The 19,670-nt window shown below is 40.6% G+C and overlaps 1 protein-coding gene across 2 annotated transcripts in view; it reads left to right on the top strand.

Moving 5' to 3' along the window:
* arhgap10 (Rho GTPase activating protein 10) overlaps positions 1-19,670 on the top strand; it is a 50,091-nt gene that overhangs the window by 14,167 nt on the left and 16,254 nt on the right. For both annotated transcript variants that reach the window (XM_031752182.2, XM_031752180.2), the window contains exons 2-18: positions 586-681; positions 819-880; positions 2,444-2,515; positions 2,731-2,832; positions 4,324-4,434; positions 4,795-4,899; positions 5,464-5,593; positions 6,086-6,192; positions 6,336-6,430; positions 7,027-7,108; positions 7,289-7,331; positions 7,436-7,504; positions 7,943-8,017; positions 11,210-11,294; positions 12,746-12,804; positions 14,168-14,273; positions 17,502-17,661. In XM_031752182.2, the coding sequence (XP_031608042.1) occupies positions 586-681; positions 819-880; positions 2,444-2,515; positions 2,731-2,832; positions 4,324-4,434; positions 4,795-4,899; positions 5,464-5,593; positions 6,086-6,192; positions 6,336-6,430; positions 7,027-7,108; positions 7,289-7,331; positions 7,436-7,504; positions 7,943-8,017; positions 11,210-11,294; positions 12,746-12,804; positions 14,168-14,273; positions 17,502-17,661 (1,559 nt within the window). The remainder of the gene's footprint in view (positions 1-585; positions 682-818; positions 881-2,443; positions 2,516-2,730; positions 2,833-4,323; positions 4,435-4,794; positions 4,900-5,463; positions 5,594-6,085; positions 6,193-6,335; positions 6,431-7,026; positions 7,109-7,288; positions 7,332-7,435; positions 7,505-7,942; positions 8,018-11,209; positions 11,295-12,745; positions 12,805-14,167; positions 14,274-17,501; positions 17,662-19,670) is intronic.

Below are 19,670 nucleotides of genomic sequence, written 5' to 3'. Positions count from 1 at the left end.
TGTGTGATGATTTTAAGTTTCCAGTAATCTAGTCACCTCTCTTCAGTCAGGCTGTAAAAAGCATTACCAAAGAATGTGCTGTAGAAACCACACATTTTATTTTATTTTCCTAGTTTTGGGGTTCATGTAATTCTTCATTTATTTAGGAAAGGAAAATATAATATTGCATTGCATTTGCATTTGAGAAATCGATATTGTAATTTGTGTATATTAACTTAGATGTATTGGCCTTACAGCTGTCTAGGTTTTAAGCATCACATTGTAAGCATCACAGCATTTGCTCGTGTATTGTGTGACTTGCTAAAAATAGTTTGCCCTGTTTTGTGGCAAATGTGAAGCAGTGGTACCTGCACTGCTGGTGCACGAGGGTTTGATGTGCAACAGGATGTAGACAGACAGGATGTTTGCACTGTGGTTACAAGCTAAGTGCAGCAGACCTACTTTTCAAGACTATCTTTATTATGTCACTTTTCCACAGGTGGTGCCCAGGATGACACACAGTTGTAGTGTGTGATGATTTATATTGTAACCCTTTTTTAATACAATGAGTCTGATGTTTACTATGTTTTTGACATTTCCTTGTAGAGCTTGGGATGGCGCAGCGCAAGTTCGCCCAGTGCCTGGGAGAGTTTCAGTTTGAGTACATTGGCGATGCAAAGACCGATGATGAGAAATGTATCGGTAAGTGTGGGCTGACCACCTCATATTGAAGGCGCTAACCATAAGTTTGTTGCCAACACGTGCTGTAGAAGAGTGCAACTGATAATTATAATATCTTTAACCCTGTATGTGTTATTCTTTTTTTGATTTTTCTTCAGATGAGTCTTTGCAAGAGTTCTCAGCATTCCTCAAAAACCTTGAAGACCAAAGAGAGCTGATGGTGAGAGTGACCAGTTAGAACCTACTTGAAAGCCAGCTGTAGCGTGTGTGTGTGTGTGTGTGTGTGTGTGTGTGTGTGTGTGTCTAGTGTTGTAACTCATAATGTAGGATACTTGCATCTATTTATATGCTGCTATTGTTGCAATATTGTTAGCGTTTGCACATATCCTCCCCTTCTGGCAGTCTAAGGGTCACTGTCACATGCCCTGCCTGGGCGTGGCTACAGAGAGAGCAGGAGTCCATAACTACATTACACACAACACTCATCACACACCCAAACTTTAAGTACCAAGTCAGATCAAATAAAGTGCTACCGCCAACAAGATCCATAACAATGCAAGTGTTTATGACCGTATATTGCCATAAAACTATTCTGCCACAGGTAGCAATATTATAGCTGCCAGTATAACCACAAAAATCACATCTTATAACAAGTGATTTGATACACTTGTCAGTGCTGCTAGTTTGAAACATTCTTACAATGCAGATGCAGACTTTCCAGGGATTGGGACTTTGTATAAACAGCCATCCTCTTGTAATGCCTGTGTGTGTAGTGTCTGTGGTTAGGGAGTGAACCCATCATCAGTAGCGTGCAGAGATGCCTGTTACAGCATCAGGCTCAGACCGTAAGCACAGACGTAGCGCAGGATTCCTCAGGGTAAAGTGTGATGACATCACCATGCAGCGTAAGGAAAACTACTATGGCCAAACAAGTACAGACATGCTTTGTTCTCAGCACAGGAGAAACTCTGGAGGAATGAATTAATGTACAGTAACTTTAATAATGCACTACTGGAAGTTAAAAAAAAGATTTTTTTTTTAGTATTTAGTAGTGTTTAGAGGTAAAAAGCGAAACACTGAGCCGCTCAAATGTTGGCAACTGTTAAGAAGCCACAATCGAACTTCAGCTTTAAATCTCCACAAAGATTCTATTGTTACTGTTTATATAAAGTTACAGCCATCTTGGCTGAGAATGATTGCAGTACAGTTTTTTTAAATACTTATTTATGTTTTGGGTTGGGTTTTTATTTTTTAGGAATTGGCAGTGGATGAGCTGGGAATGAAGTCTCAATGTTTACACTTACAGTTCAATGTGATCTTGACTCACTTTGAGCAGAGAAGCTGCAGAGTGTGGCCTTATACTTTGTCTGTTTACCTTGCTAGCATGCTAATAGACAACAACTGGTGCAAAGCCAAATGTGCTCCAGGTGGTAGTCCACAGTTTTTTCATGTGGCAGTTCAAGTATGTAAATATGGGCCAGTGCAGCATTATTTAAATGACCTAGTAAGGAAGGACAGTAACGGATAAAAATTCCACATGTTCTTGTCATTGTTTTGCAATGTGCAAATGTCTGAAAAGCATGCAAGCATTATTAAAATGAAAGGATGGGTTATGCAACATGGTACAAGTGGCAAGAGTAGTGGCAAGTAACTACAGAGAGCTGCTCATTCATTGAGACTGGAAAGTTTTGAATGTCGTGAGTAAGTAAATAAGTAAGTAAAAGTTTTACTAATGAAGCATGTCACTGAAATGAGCACTAATGAAGGCATTTATTCTCTGTAGATGAGGAACATCACAGAAACCTTAATGAAACCTCTGGAGAAGTTCAGGAAAGAGCAGCTTGGTGCATTAAGGGTAAGGGCCTCTCATTCCAAAATATTTTTCCCTTAAAGAGTCTGGTTTTTGTAGGCTTGATGCCCTTAATAACTATAAAAAAATGCATTTTGTAGTTTCATGTTAATATTTAATGGATTTTACTACACATACAGCTTCTTACTTTAATTCCCCAAAATAAGGAAGTATTTCTTCTCCTTTAATTTTACTGCTGTTTTTCCCTGTATTTTGTTAAGACGGAAAGAAAGAGATATGAAAAGGAAACAGAGAAGTACTACAGTTCTTTGGAAAAGCTTCTAAATATGTCATCAAAGAAGAAAGAGCCGCAACTGCAAGAGGTATCTTTATCATTGCCTGACCTCTCTATGTGACGTACATGATATGAATTTATTATGACAGTAAGATTATTCAAGCAGATGTTTTGTTTAGTGTCTGAATTCCGGTTCTGGCTTTATCTTTCGGTGGCATGAGGCTGCAAAACCTGGTCGACTGCTTTGGGTTTCCACTGGCATGCCTTACAGCAATAGTTTTCCTGGCTTGTTTGAAAAGGAAATGCGTGCTCTTTTGTACCGCACCTCCGAGGTCGACCGTGGCTGCTGCAGTTTGTGGATCAATCCCTGCTGCACCACCACGAGCTGACATTTTTTGAGTTATGGCGAACTGAGCCACCTTTTACAAAACAGTGTTTTTGTCTGTGTTTTGTGATGAAACCCTGTAAGGCTTGCCCATACGTTAGATCCACCAACCAGAGGGTGGTTAGAACTGTTAACATCATGACTGCGGGGTTTTGTATTCTTTGGGACTCTTATAAGACAAGAGTCTGTGGCACCAACACTGATTTTTAGCAGACTTGTATAAATAGACCCAGTATTTCATTCCTCACCACAAGGATCATGAACTCCATCAGCTGTTAGGACAACTCAGTGAACAGTTTATACTAAATATAAACCCGGTGTGTGAACTACAAGTGAGAATTTTGGTATCTGTAGTAATCAGAGCTGGATGTTTACTTGACAATATTGAAACAAACTTGCCGTAGTATGAAAGTATACTCTATGGCACTTAAAATGTATTTCTAGTATTTCAAGCCTTGCTGCTTTGTAGTTCCTGGATGGTTATGATACTTCTGGGCATTTTTTCAAATGCTAACAATCGCAGAAATGAAATAAGTAGATCTTTTCTGTGTCGAAATTCCCTACTGGTAGGACAAATATATATAAGGTTAGAGTTAAGTGACCCCCCTTGTTCTGTAGATGTGAATACTGGTGTGTCTTTTCTCACCCTCGGTCAGTGGGGTTAGCTCTGGCTTGCAAAGCACAAGAAGCAGTGATAATGGCCAGATAGATAGATATCAGATAGATTGTGTTTCTCACTTTATCAACAGATGCACATTAAGCTACAAGGAAGGAAGCCGTGGTGTCCTGTGCAGTCTTTGTATGGTCTGAATGACATTTAAGTTCGCTTTGACTTCAAGGACTGCTTTTGCCGTCCTTGAAGACGGATCCCTGCACTTCCTTCAGTTTTCGTCTCTTTCCTGTCAAAGTTTTAGCGTGTGTGGCTTTTCTTTGTCTGAAGAGACAAAAAATAGAGGTTGATCACACAGCAAACCTGTTTTTTTGGTGGAGGTGGTAGAAATTAGCTAAACATTGGTGTCAGATTTTGATTTACTAACTTCAGTGTGTCTTCTATACCAATATAAGGCCATACCAAGGTAGACCTCAAGCGTCCCAAATTGCACCAAAAAAACTAAAATTGTGATGTTTCTTCTTTGCTTCCCCGCTTCTGCCTGTAACTATAATTATGATGGGGTGTGTTCTCCACTTCTCCAGGCAGACACGCAGGTGGAAGTCATGAGGAAGCACTTTCAGGAGGAGTCGCTGGACTACGTGTGCAAACTGCAGGAGATCCAAGAGAGAAAGAAGTTTGAGTGTGTGGAACCGGTGAGTAACTGACCTAAAATGGCATGAAAGCACTGGCGTGGTGTTTCATTCATACCACAATGAATGTCTTAAAACAAAACTGATGTGCTAGTGTATACAGTACATGGGATTAGCCTGATTTACAATAAGAAATGATGGATTTAAAGGTAGAGCTCTGTTTCTAGGGGTGCATTTTCAACAACCCCACACTAAATCGAGTTTGTGTCTTTGAAAGTTCCCCTTGTGCAAAGTGTGACTGGAAAGTTACTAATCAATTCCATCATATCCTGTCATTATGTGGATATAGTTTGCAAGTTTCTCTTTCACTTGCTGACCTTTTATCTCTGATCTTTTTCTTTGTCTCATGTGTTTTCCTTGTAGATGCTGGCCTTCTTTCAGACAGTCTTCACCTTTTATCACCAGGGCTTTGAGCTCGCCAAGGACTTTGACCATTATAAACGAGCGCTGCAGATTAATATTCAAAATGTAAATAATACTTTTTTTTGCTGAATTGTTATCATGATAGCAAATGTTTATATATGTCATTTCCCTTGCCCTGTGAGAGGAACAGAAGAAAGGTCTTAAGTGTAGTAAACAGAAGATTAAATTGAACATTTTGATCAGTAAATAGGGAAAAAGGCCTCTAACTAAACTGGAACACAACTCGATTTCATATCACTCCCTTTATAAAAACATCAACTCACGATAAATCTGCCTTCTTTCTACCTTTCGTGTTCAGATCTAGTATTTACTTGTCTGTTTATCTTCATTTGGCCATCAACTCCTGAGAAAAATATGTTTTGTTTTCTTAACCGCTTCAGGTCATACCTTTGTTGTTTCGATTTTTCCTACTCTGCAGGACACCCTTTGATTATTGAATTTACATTTATATACTGTAAATTAGCAGATAATTTCATGAAGTTGAAGGTGTTTTAAGGAAACCATAAAAATACAAGAAAAAAATACAAGGACTCTGGATAGGAAGGTCATCCTTACCAAGCGGCCGAAAGTGACTTCCTGGAGTGTGCGCTTGCTTCCTCTCCCTCTTAGACAAGGAATCGATTTGAGGGCACTCGGTCGGAAGTAAACGAGCTGATGAAGAGGATCAGGGAGGCACCGCAAGAATACAGACAGACGAGTCCCATCAGTTTTGAAGGCTACCTCTATGTACAGGAAAAACGTAAGACTTGTATTGTTTTTGACTGTGTAATAATATGTGTATAACATTTTAGTATATAAAGTACAGCAGGCAGCCAAACTCTAAGCAAGAAAATACACAAATATAACCCTTCCTTATTAGAAGAGGGGATTTTTTGTTGTTGCTGCTATACAAATGTGTAAATGGAGCTGGTATATCAGATATTTTTATGTAAATCAGCAGCAACATTGATGTAGCGTGACACAGAAAGTTGAAACACAGGCTAAGTTCCTGAAGTTGCACGAGTTGCTGACACTGTAGATGTTTTAACTGAATTTGCTTACTGCTGCTTATTTTTTTGTCACTCGCTCGCTAAAACGGAGATTACGAAAACTGCGAGCGTTATCCAGGGAGAACCACACTGGAACTGTCAATTGTGTGTTAGCGTGTTGCAGCAGACCCCAAAAGGGCTTGTTATGACTTAAACCACGTGAAATGTTTACAGTATGTCGTTAATATTTGTGCTTCATCTAGGGCCACCTCCTTTTGGTTCAAGTTGGGTCAAGCGTTACTGCACATTTGTTAAAGAGCAAAAGATCCTGCACATGGTGACTTTTGACCATCGATCAGGGGGAAAGATTGTGAGTGGCAGTGCTGCTGTAGTGCCGCACACTTAAAAAAAAATCAGACTCTATTCAGTCTTTTACTTTCCATTACAACTTTCATTTTGTCATGTCTTTTCTTTTTTAAATAACCAACCATATTTTGTTTTTTTTTGTTCCAGGGGGAAACGGAGTCCATCACACTCAAATCCTGTGTCCGGAAAACGACAGATGTGTTGGACCGGAGGTTCTGTTTAGACCTCGATATAACAGATCGGTATATTGTCACTTACTATGTTCTCAAACACATGGTGATAAAATCTTGCTTGTATTAAACTTGTCATTTAATTTGTATTACTAGTGACACATTATTTGTTATTGCCTGCTGGGTGACTTTTGCTTGAAGACAATGTAAATGTTGTCCACAGACTGTCCACAGAGCACATAGATCTGTTATGCTAAAGGGCCTAGCTCCACACACACACTTGGTGTTTGTTGCTATGTGTTTTGCATAGCCGAGGGCAGCACTGCAGGGGTTGCTTTGGAGGACTGCCCTCACGCATCATGCTGTAATATATATCCCATTTTGTCACAGAACTTAACCCTGCCCCGCCCCTTTTCTGTAATATTAATAGAAGAGCAATACCTTAAATTTAGAATGGAAATGTGAGTGCACACATCTGTTTGGCCTGTAATGAGTAACTTGATATCCATCTGTTCCTACATGATTGGAAGTGTCATAAAACCAGCTGGCCTCTTCTTTGTAGTACAAGCAATCTTTTTTGCAAGTACATTTCATCCACTGCTTAATATTTTACAAAACTGTACCTCTGATGCTTTGCCTAATACAAGTGCGGTATGGCTCTCTCCCAGGCCAGGAACGGTGCTTACAGTGCAGGCTCTGTCTGAGGATGACCACAAGTTTTGGATGCAAGCCATGGGTGGGAAGGAGCCTGTGAGTCAGCTTCCACAATGTCATCATCTACCACTCAATCATGGAGTTTTAATACATTCTTTTTAACTGCCATCTTGTAGAGAGCAAATACGTGTAGCTTTACACCAACATATACTTAGAACTCCCCAAAAACATACTGTGTAACTTTAAAACTGTCTGTTTTTTTTGTTACTTTAACAGATCGGGCATTATCTTACAAGGACTTATTCTAAAGAGCGAGGAAGTAAGGATCCAGCTGTGCCAGACATTGAATCTGTAAAATGATATGATATCACAATTTTATAAGCATGGGCGTTTTTTTCTTCTTCATTTTTTCCCTACCTGTAGTCGACGCTCAGTTGGATGATGTTGGTTTCAGTTTTGTGAAGAATTCCATCAGTGCAATAGAGAAAAGAGGTGAGCTATAAATATATTTAATAATGTAAACATCTGATACTAGCGTATGGAAAATTACAGTAAATTTCAGTGTTGGTGGATAGTAATAGTAATAGATAACATGCATGCAAGCCTTTATCTGTACACAAGGGGGCAGACTTTCTCCAGTATTGAAAAGGAAACAGGCTTCCCAGCATCACCTGCAGGCACCTTGTACTGAAGATATGCAACTGCCTTTTCACTGCATTATTCTTAGTTATTTGCTCTTATCTGGACACCTTTTCATAAAAAGTTGCGCTAATAACTGATATTTTTATGCACGTTGTTCCCTCATAATGAATGTGGTTAAAATTGAAGTCATGCAGCAAATCTATTATTTGTAAATACAGTATTGTCATTATTGTATTGTAAGTAATAAGCACGTAGAGGTGTATTATTTTTATTATTGTTATATTCTAGGCATTAATGACCAAGGCCTGTATAGGATTGTGGGGGTAAGCTCCAAGGTCCAGAAGCTCCTCTCATTAATGATTGGTAAGTTCTTCATTCTCCTCTGTAAATGGATTTTCTCACATAGAATTTTTTTTTTGAGTAAGGACTAAATAAAGTTAAAAATTTTAATTTAATGCCGGTGCACTATCTCTCTGAAATTAGGTCGCCCCTAGTTAGTTGAATATGCTGATGTAATGGATGTGTCTGTTAGGGGTGATATTAAAAAGATAGCGATTGGAAATCATCCCGTGACTCAGCCCACATGTACCCATGTCTCTCTGAAGTGCAACAAGTGCCAGCGTGTAGCTTTGCTTCGCTTTCATTCAGTTTTAAGTCCCCTGAGACAACCCGACGAGGTCCATCCTATTCACATTCTTCTGCTTTTTGGCTTTTCCTTCATTAGCACGCCAGTAAGATGGCCTCTCGTGTGCTCGCAGATGGCTTAGTCTGTCAGTTGCCTTTCTCAATTACCTTTATGCCTCTTACTCGTCTCGAATCCCTTTCACTCAACTCCCTTTCTATAGAACTTGTCCTCTGTCCTTTCCATTGCTCCCTGTCTGCTCTCTGGTTTCCTGCTGTCTCCAGCAGACACCAGCTCACTTTCAGCTCTGTGTTCAGAATGACAACAAACTCAGGGAGCCGCCAGCCTGTCTCAGCTTCCTCTCCAAAACCTTGCAGCCTCCCAGCCTGCCGACTCATGCGGTAGACTCCATTAATGCTCCGCTGCAGAAGTTTCTTTAAAGCCTTAAAGTATAGAAAACTTCCATCACTGGTCTTGAGAATTTGCATGTTGCTCATTTAAAGAAAAATAATGATTTCATCTGCGCCTAAATATTTCTATCTAAACGCAACTCGTATTTTATCCCTGAAATGACTAATATGTACGACAGCAGTTGTGTGTTACTTCTCCACAGACACATTCACAAACATTTCTTGCATACAACAGTTCACAGTGAGTGGGTGAAACAAGCTTTAAACCCTGAAGAAAGACTTTGGATCCTCCCACACCTCCTCCTTTTCATCTCTCACCCACCAACATGGCCACGGTCCAATCTGAGAGGACAAAGTGATACAAAATTCTCCCATCATATTACAGTACAAACAAAGAGAGCGGCACCTATTGAATGACAGACAACAATATAACAGGAAGAAGACTGTAAAAGTGAGCTCCGATCCCTCTCTGACCTGTCTGTGGTTCAGACAGAACGGGCAGGGCAGCGTGTGGTGTCGGTTGAGATATGGTCATAATAGCTGCTGAATTGGAGGTTTTGGTCCTCCAGATGTAATTGCATAGGTAAATTTAATGAATGCACATTAAAGGAGCAAAGTCAGGCATTTAATATTTTACAGTTCAAAGCAAAAGTTGTTAAACACTGAATTAGACCTGAACAGCTGCTGAAAAGGTTTATGGTGCACCTTCATTGGTTAAACGATATCGCTTGAATATTGACCCACCAGGCACACTGTGGCCTCTTTATGCCCAAAAAAACCAGATGATAAAGGAGAGTCATCTGTCGCTAGATCAGCCAAGCAGGCGGTTAGGACATTTTGCAGTGTGAGTGTGCACAACACAAAAATAAACTCATGTAATAGCTGCTCTGAACAGCCACACCTGAAGTAAGAAGGAACTGTGCTGTTATTAAAATGTGAGGCTAATGAGGTACTTTTTTGACTGTATAATTTACAGAAAATTAATAAATGAAAAATCTTGAGAGAAAAATTATAACCTCCGACTCCTTTCTAGTTTGAATGTCGGCTATTTTTGGTTTGAGACCTTTCAGGAAAGGTGGGGATATAGGCGTTTCCTAAATCCACCGTGATAGAGTTATGGGGAAAAGTGTTTAACCGTGGATCAGGCACTTGGAAAGAATTACCCGTGAGCTGGTTGTTTGAGAATAAAAGAACAAATCAGTCACGCAGGAAGCAAACACTGACAGGTGCTGCATGTGGTTGTTGCTTCATCTTAATCCTGAACAGCATTTGCTTCCTCCCTTCTTCTTTTTCCAGTTGGCATCAGTTGCACATCTTAGTCTTTACATTTTAGTGGCACTGAACATCCTTACAGCACATACGTCACACAACCATCGCTTCATTTCCAATTTCTGCACATCACTTGTTTGTTTGGGTTTGGGTCAGGACGTGCTATTTACTTATCTCATGAATAGGCTTACTTTCATACTGGACCAGGCTTTCAATCAGCTTATCCTCAAATTTGAAAGTCTGTGAAGGAGAGTAAATTCCCTATTTTTATTTAACAGACTTTTCCCTTCTTAATATTTTCTGTATGATGAAAAGTTTTTCTGCTGGTGTTATATCACTCTGCCACTGTGCTTATTAAGTCCCCACACAGCACGGTGTTGGTTCCCTAGTCTTTATTGTTGCTAACACAAAAGAAAATAATATAGAACTGCACCTCGGTGGATGCTGTGTCGTTAACAGTTTTGCAATCAGTGCTGCTCCAACTGCTCCAGCTGTGTTTCTGCATACACCGACCTGGCCAAATCAGGCCTATTTGTGCAAGAGTACAGCGCCTCTGCAAACTCCATCAGTCTCACATATGGAGACACACCTGGCTACACACGCTTCCTAAAAACGTTTGCTTTCAGAAGTTGACACTGGACAGGCAATATTGTGGATGACGCAGATGGAGAGACACGCGGTCCTCCTGCCTGCAGTTGATAGATCAAATAAGAAAAAAATAAATAAATACGTTTCCTATTAACAGACCACCTAACACCCGTGAAGCTAAAGTCTGTGTGGTGGCTAAGACCCTAAGCTGTACACGTGTCTGAGTCCAAACACTTCACTGACACATTGCACTTCCTCTGTAATTCATCAGAGGCTACTTACGGTGTGACTAAAGCCCCCCCTACCCCACCCCCGCGAATTTTCAGCACAACACACCCTTGGAGTCCCTGTGGAGTCAGTGAAGTAGTAAGGGATTAATTAAACTTGTAATGAGTATAAAGCCAGCAGCCCTCTACAGATGCTGCAACTTCCTTCCATATCCTCTGGGGCGAGACTCGACCCCCGAAGGCTAGCAGGAATGCTTTTTATCCTCATATGGCTAATTACAAGTTACATATTTAAATCACATATTTGGACTTTCTAGGTTGCCCATCAAATAACACATAATGTTATGCATAATATGAACAGGGTAGTTAATTGGCGCCTCGGTGCGAATACCTCAGTCAGTGAGTAATTGCAGTGATGCTAAGTTTGTGATTCTTATAGATGAGAAGAGCGACGAAGTGGATTTGTCAGCCAGCGAAGACTGGGATGTTAAGACAATAACAAGTGCACTGAAGCTTTATCTGAGGTAAGGATTAGTGTGATGTTTTAATGTGAAAGACACACACACACACACCTGTGAGTTATTTGTTTCACCAAGCAGTGGCAAGCATTGATACTACAACATTGCAGTGTTTAAATAAGGTAATTGATTCTTCTGATTGCTTTTGCAGTCACTTCAGCTCTCAACATTACACCTGAACCCTCTGGTTGAACTGCTGTATTTTGTACCTATTAACAAACTTTTAATTAATTCCTCTAATTAATTCGAAATATGACAAATAGAGCTTACCGCCATCTCTGTAACCTGCTTCTCAGCAGCTCAAGAGTACAGTAGCTTTTTGTCTTCATTAGATGATGATAGCTGCACAGTTAAGAATGCAGGTACTCTTATTTTGGGGGAAAGTCGCTTAGTAGGTAATTATTTTTTTTCATCTTGTAAACCGTCAAACTATGCTGTTGTGTATCCAAGCAAGTCTATTTCTGACCCCACGACAACTCCTTTGATGAATGCGGTCCTTTCCGCTTGCTTGAATGCGAAACACTGCATCCAGCGTTGATGCTTTATTTTATAAAATGGCTACAGATTTAATTATGCAGAGTGCCTTTGTATAATTAACTCCTTGCGAGCTCATAATGCTCATGATATGCATGTTCCACAGTCAATAACTCCTTCCAGGTTGGCAGCGAGTGTGGGTGAAGTTCAGAGATTAAAAATGTAGTTTGGCTGCAAGAAGATGAAGCGGTATAATTTTAAATGCCAATCTGATTTTGTCGACATGCTGTTGCAACAAATTGAGTTGGCTTTGCTTGTTGCTTGATTGGAGGAAAATTTGCATTTAAAGTTGGGAATTTGCCTGCTTTCTTTTATGCATATTAAAAATACTAAAAAGAAACTAATACAGTTTTTTGGGGTGGGGGGTTTTGATTACTTGTTTTATTTTGTCACTATGGAGGTCTTCAAACAGTCACTGCTATGTAATTAGGATGTAAATGTTAAACCTAGTCAGAGGGGTTAAACTTGTGTGCACTGACCATTTCCACAAAGCAGACTGATGTAGAGGACTGTGGACTCTAGGACATTACTTAGTTGGGAAGTTTTACCTCAGCATTTTAGTTACCATACTCTTATCATTATTGACATGCTATATTAAATCAACACAGTGTTTTTCTAATTTGTCTTTTACTTGCATGACCTGCTGAAGTAAAACAGCCTCAGTCTCCTCAGTTTCCTCTGAGGCTAAGTAGCTTTGGCCACTATCCAGCTGCAGTGTGAAAGTACCTTCAGATGAACTTGGTTATCTCAACGTGTGCACCGTCTAATTCCATCTCCTGGCCTGGCCACATTAATCATTGCTGTGTGCAGACCCTATAAAACAGTGTGCCAGCTATTTCTGTCCCTCTTGCTCACTTTAACTCTCCTTCTCCCTCCCACCACCCCCCCAACCCGTCTCTCTTTCTCTCACTATCTCTGCGAAGGAGCCTTCCTGAGCCGCTGATGACCTATGAACTTTACAAAGAGTTCATTAGCCCCGCAAGTAAGTTCTACCGCCTCATGTACCAGCTCTTCATCTGAGCGCAGACCATACGCAAACAGAAGTGTATGTATGTGCCGTATCAGTGCGAAATGGGCATTTTATCAATTGAAGCAGCTGAGTTCATTACTTAGTTCTTCTTCAGGGGGTTATTGAAAAGGAGCAGTGAAGTGAGACACAGTAAAAACACTTTTAAATTAAATTTTACAAACTTTGTTTAAACTTTGTGCTTTTAAGGGAAGTTGGGCAACAGTGGTCACCTTTTTCATGTCTGAAAGCTATTGTGTGGTGCGCGTGTCTTGATTGCTAATTATTGCCTTTTTATGTCTTCCTGCGTGGTATCAGTAATGTGTTACTTACTCGCAGCACTCAGTGCATTTGTTCTTGATTCTAACCCTACCAAAGAGGCTTTCAGCTCCCGTTGGCTTAGTTGCATTTGTCTTTTCATTGTAGACGAGCTTATTCCAATCTCCATATAATCTCTACCTGTTTAACATGGGACTAAATTTGTGGCCAAAAAAGCCATTAAAGATCCTGGATCCAAATCATCCAGTGACCTTGAAGAGGAAAAAAAAAAAAAGAAGGGAAAAAAAGAGGGTTTTTTTCTGCCCACATAACATAATTTCTGTATGAAATGTTTTAAATCAAGCCAAACTTGAATCTTATTACAACAAGTGCTATAATTGGATCAGGTTGACATTTTTATCAGGCGCTCGCAATGCCCTCATAACGAGGGGGGAAAAATGGATTAGCAATGAATATTTTTTTTGATGGATGACAGCATCCATAAGAAGCTTTTGCCATGTTTAAATCCTTGTCGTTCCCATAGTAATGATATTTTGTGTGCCTGTGTGTGTTAGCGTGTGGGCGGTCAGATGCCCATGTGTGAGGAAGTGTTTAAGAGATGATCTCGGGGGTTTTAACACAACCCTTTATACGGTAGCGACAGTAACGTAAAGCTATCTTCTCCGCCAGCATAGTGGTCCCTGCTGCCAAATTCTGGGAGGCTTCAGACCATATATCACCATCACACCTCTTCTTCGTTTATTTGAACTGGGATGTATTTTCCTCTAATGCTTAATCCCATACACTTGAGAGTGATAGCCTCTGATTGTTGCACGCTTAAAGGTCCACCAACTTTTGCGCATTTTAAAACATTTCCAGACTTCCGATAAATACTTTTAGGCCTTTTTGAAGTAACATAGGGCTCACTCAAATCAGCAGCGACTAGAATTTTTCATCATCTATTTAAATTTCCTACTGTACAGTGTACCATCTGAGCTGTGCTGGCTCCTTGCCACGCGAGGAGCACAGAGAATTCCTTGTAGTTTAATATGAGTACACGGCTGTTTCTGCATTTGAACAGAGGGCGGTAGTCCCGAGTCTCGCATCCAAGCCGTCCACTGCCTGGTCCACAAACTACCGGAGAGGAATCGACAAGTCCTCGGGCTGCTTATGAAGCATCTGGCCAAGTGAGTGTTCATAGTTCCTTGGTCATAGTTCAGCCAATCTCCACCCCCTCTCTCTCTCTCAGTTCTCTCTTTCTGCTCTTCCTGTCTGTCTCCTTATTCTCACTCCACATGCTTTTTCTCTCTCTCTCTCCCTCACTCCCACTCTCTTCACTCCCCCTTCCCTGCTGTCACTCCATCTCTTCTCTGTCTACTCAGTGACTGCTGGGTAAGAAAATTGATGCCACTAGCGTCTCGATTCTTTTTTCTTTTCTTTTTTTTTGCTTTCTCTAAGGTCATTTTGTTGTATATTTAAAGTTGTCGAGGGAGGATTGAGTAGCCTGCCGTACCTGTTCATCACGCTGTTTTGCAGCCCACGGGTGAAACGAAATGAAATAGACCACTCAAATTAAGCCCTCTCTTGAGATTACTGTATACACCCCTGGACGGACCACTATTGTGCATCATTCCATTTGCGAGATTAGATAGGAAGAAAGATTTTAAGAAATAATGTTAGCTAACATTACAAGGTTTTACCTCAGCAAGCTTTTTATAAACTAAATATGAGCAAATTGAAGATAAGTAAATAATCCCTCTTCCCTGAGGCAGTGAAAGTCTGGTGGATCTTATTTCATAGAAACCCGCTGCAGAATCAGGCTGTGGTAAAAAGGCAGCGCTATTGAAATTGAATTTGGATTATCCAGCGTGAAATTCTCCAGACTGGAGAGACTCGAATATTTTTCTGAAGTTGGCGTGTGTGCATGTCCTGCAGGGGAAGGAAGCAAAGCCAGAATTTCACACTCCTATCTGAAATGGTTTCAGAGATGTTATAAATGTGAGTTGTCACCAATGTTTTTGTCTTCAAAGGCATCCTTTGAAGCTATTTAAACTGTCTCTCTGCAGCTGCACTGCATATCATCATATTTGGAGTATGAAATCTCTTCACCTGTCCCTATAACTTTTTCTTCAAATAAAGGTTTTCCCAACTTTTTTTTTTTTTTTGACCACTTAATATAGTTGTACCTACTGAACTCCCAGGTTTGGAATGGATGTAGGTGACATTAAATGAAACTCCAGTCTTTCCTCAATGTAAATATCATTTGGTAAGGTGGATCATCCCCTGGCCTCTTTGCATGTCAGTGTTGGCAATATGATTAAAAGAGCACTTTTGAGATTAACACATAGAGAAGGCTTAATCAATGGTCATGTTGTGTGCTTTTGAAAAGAAAATCTGAAAAAAATCCCCAAAAGTTATTATATGTGAACAAAAATAGAAAGTTCATAGTAATTGAACTTAATTGTAGTATCTTTTTGTAGTGTGGAGCTTTACATTTGAAGCGGTTTATATACATTTCATATGACACAAAGCACCATAAAGTGCTGCAAGGTGTCAGTTTGGCCAATCTCTTTCACATATTAATGGGATGTGAACCAACACTGTAATTACAGTTACTAAAGTAAAAAGAAGACCAAATTATTGAAAGTGTGATTTTTAAAAAATATATGCTTGACTCTGATGCCATCAACAAGTGACAAAACAATAAAAGGCAGGTTGTTTAAAGTTAAAAAAACAAACAGAACTGATCAGTAATGTGATGTGAATGCCACTGAGTCAGAGGAAAAGACTCCGTGGTACTTTCAGCTGCTCCCTTATTTCTGCTCCCAAAGGATCAGCACAGCAAATGGATCTGCATATTTGATTTGGCACACATTTAACATGAAATACCCTTAACCTCGCATTTATCAGGCTTGGGACCAGCACTAGGAGTTCACGAACAAGCCACCCTTCTTTTAGGCTAGGTTCGTGTCTCTTCCCCGTCTCAAACCAGGGATCTTTTGGATGTGAGGTGAATGTGTTAACCGCTTCTATGCTGTGAAAGACTACAGGAGCAAATATTTCGGTAGCAGTTTTAAGCATTCTCAAACTAAAATTACAGAGAATTTGAGCATTTGAAATTAGTAATTACTTTTGGGAATCACAACCAGCATCTGTAATAGCATGGGGTTACATTAGTGCATATAGCATGGGTGATTTTCATCTGTGAAGGCACCATAATTATTAAAAAGATGTGCACAGATTTTGCTAACCCACAGTCCGTGGCACAGTCCGAAATAAAAGATTCAGGATGCTGAACTGGTTCTACCTACAATCCTACATTCACGAGTCATCCATGAGTCCTTTCCTGACATGAAAAACATTGTACATGGTACAACAGGGTCATGTTTGGATGCTGGGTCATGTTTGCATTAGTATTCCCCCTGGGTTAATTGAGAAATGTAACAATGACAAAAAGAGACACCATACGCGCGCATATTTGCTATAATGTGCTTCAAGACTTGTTGCCTGTGTGCCCACAAGCATTGTCAACAGTCACGCTAGAGTAGTGTAACTTCACTCTTTAGTTACATCTGTCACTGTCACTAGAAGCAGTGTCCCTTTGTTTTCAGGCCTGTGTGTGCTTCAGCTGCCCCGACCCCTTTACTGAATAAGGAATAGCGATTCTAGATGACAAAAGCAAACATTCAAGCCTTTCAGTGAGCTGAACAAGATTCAGTCTTAATCGTGTGTTTCTATCTGCTAATGTGACTGCATGCAGTTTAGGCTTGTGTTGTAGAGAAAATAAGTAAAAGTCACACACGCCAAGTTGGTAAGATTGCAATCGCAACTGTGGCCAGGGCGCTCATACAGACACGAAGCCGACAAGTTCAAACACCATCAGATAAATGGGAAGGAGTGCATGTCTGAAAGGGCCTATTGGCGTCATAATGAAATTACAAATACAAATACAAATAACAAGTCACAGTCACAGGAGAGCTGCTACAGTGCAGCGGTAAGCCGTCCTAACTTTTTGGAATTTGTTGCTGGCATCAAATTCATTATTTTACATTGTGTTTAAAAATGTCTTTGAACTAGCTGTTGCATAGGCCACCATCTACTAACTTAATGAGCTGGAAGATGAGTGCATCCAGATCTGGGTGGTTTACCACCTCCAGTTTTGAAGGGTAAAAAAACTTGTCTTGTGTTTAAGGGCTTTTTTTCAGCCAGTGACTAAGCCTTTATTTAACATTATTTTTGGATTCCCTTTCTCATCTGCTTATGTAACTTTTTTGGGGGGAGGGGGAAATAATGATCCATTACAGTTACGCTACTGGAGCTCTGCCCTTTTTAATTCTTGGACTACCCTGTCTTTGTGAAGTTAAGTTGTTTAGTTGAAATTAAGTGGCTATAATGCGAGTGGTTATTTTCCCCAGCGTGGCGGCACACAGCAAGCAGAATCTGATGACCGTGGCCAACCTGGGCGTGGTGTTCGGACCCACATTAATGAGGCCACAGGAGGAGACTGTCGCCGCCATCATGGACCTTAAGTTCCAAAACATTGTGGTGGAAATCCTCATTGAACACCATGAAAAGGTAACACACAGACTTTATGATCTATCATATGCCTAGTGCAGTGCACTCTATAGACTGTGTAAGTGTCTAACACTATTGTCTATATATACTGTGTCTATAGGAATATCCCTCTATTGTATTCTATTGTCTTTTTTTGATTGTACACACGTTAACTGCGTTGATTCTTCACATTGAATTCATCCTGCGAGTGCAACATTTTCTATACAACTGTTTTGCAATTCGCAGTCCACAACTATATTCACTAAAACCTAAGCACTGTAGGCAGTGCCAGGTAACAAGTGACAGCACGAAATGAAATCTGAGGTGACATGACATCAGTAAGCTGCTCACAGCACCTTGTTGTTTACCTACCTGTGTGGCGCATAATTACTCGAAACTGACAGATTATAAATGTGCTAGTGCAGCAAAAAATGTGTTTGCGAGTCTTTTTTGGAATGGGGCGCTTTATTACTGTTAGAAGTTTTGTGTTTCGCTTCCTAAATTATTATTTGGAACAGAAGTGCACGTACTGTACTATGTCTGACAGAAGAGTTTCATCTGGATCGAATAAGAGTCTCAATTAGGGGAGATGTGATGCTCTTTTCTTCTGCAGGTATTCTTGTTTTTGGTGAGGGTGGTTTATATGTGTACATTGAAAATCTTTTTTTGCTTTCTTGAGTAAGTGTTCTGGCAAAAACATGCATCATACTAGATGATGGGGTAATTTGTGGCTATTGGAAGCTTTTCTGAGCTGACATAGAGCTCAGATAATGAAACATGCTTGGACAGAATACCCTTCACCCAGTTATTGAGGTGCAGAGAAGCTCGATGTTAGTTTAATTTACATATTTTTGTGTGGCTCTCCAATAGGGGGAGCCCTAAGTGCTTCTACCAGAATCAAACACATGGTTTTCTCTTCAATTTCAGCCTTTTGATTACTCCGTAGATTGTTGCATACATTTTATTACATTCAGAAAGGCCTGTCTGAATGCATTTATTTTGGTTGTGAGTTGTTTCATAACCTGTAGTTCACAGGATCATGTAATCTCCCCCAGAATGTCATTAATCGGTGTCAATCCTCAAACGGGGATAATTCTCCGTGTCAGAAGAGAAAAAGGTTTGAGATTAGTTTTCTAATCTGTTTGGAGCAGCGCTGCACTCGCTGCATAGAATCAGATGAAACCGGGAGCTCGTCGTGTTTATTTTCCTTCCAAGCTTCATTAAAATGAAGACGAGGCGTGTTGCGAATAATGTCTCTACCCAAACTCACAGATCTAAAATGGGGTGTGAGAAAATACAGAGGCAGAGTGCGCAAATGTGCAAAAACAACACCAGCCAGCCCCGCGTGCACCGCTAGTGTCCTTAGACTACCTAGAGGTATCCAGCACTGGCCGGCTGATAAAGGATGTAGTGTTAGAATGCAGCAAGAGCATTTTAGAAAGTACAGCATGTTTGAGCAGGGGAAAAGTTGAGCAGACAGACAGACGGGCATTAACTTCCCTCACAGCTGAGTCCCACTCCAGACTGTTGATACCCCCAGATACCAACAGTAGACTCTGCTTTACATTCACCTCCATCTGCAGAGAGAGGCGAGAGGGGAAGAGAGAGGCAGCACAAACTCTCAGCCATATCAGATTTCTCACTTTTTCTATCTGCCTCTCTCCTACAAACTTTCTCTCTCATGCCCCCCCCCCCTCCCCCTCCTCTATCTGCCTCTCCGTTCACACTCTCGCTCACTTTCTCTGCCACTTTCTCTCTCTCTCTCCTCTCCCTTCCCTACCTCCCTCCTCTCCTCATCTGTGATCCTTTCTGAGGCTCTGCTGAGACTTCCTCTTCTCTGCAGCCCTATTCTCTTTTAACTCCACATCTGAAGTTTATATGTAAACACGGGCCCGGTGTAAACAGGCTTTGCCAGTTGGCCAGTCCTCCTCAAGTCCAAACCTTGTTTATTTGACTTTGGGTCAATTTTTTTCGGAGGAGAAACGTCACCTTAACTTAGACCCGGATTTCTGGATGGGGGAAGTGATTAT

Source organism: Oreochromis aureus, linkage group 6 (assembly GCF_013358895.1).
Source record: "Oreochromis aureus strain Israel breed Guangdong linkage group 6, ZZ_aureus, whole genome shotgun sequence".
NCBI lineage: Eukaryota > Metazoa > Chordata > Actinopteri > Cichliformes > Cichlidae > Oreochromis > Oreochromis aureus.
The sequence above is the reverse complement of the archived record's forward strand: the minus strand, read 5'-3'. Positions and strand labels throughout refer to the sequence as shown.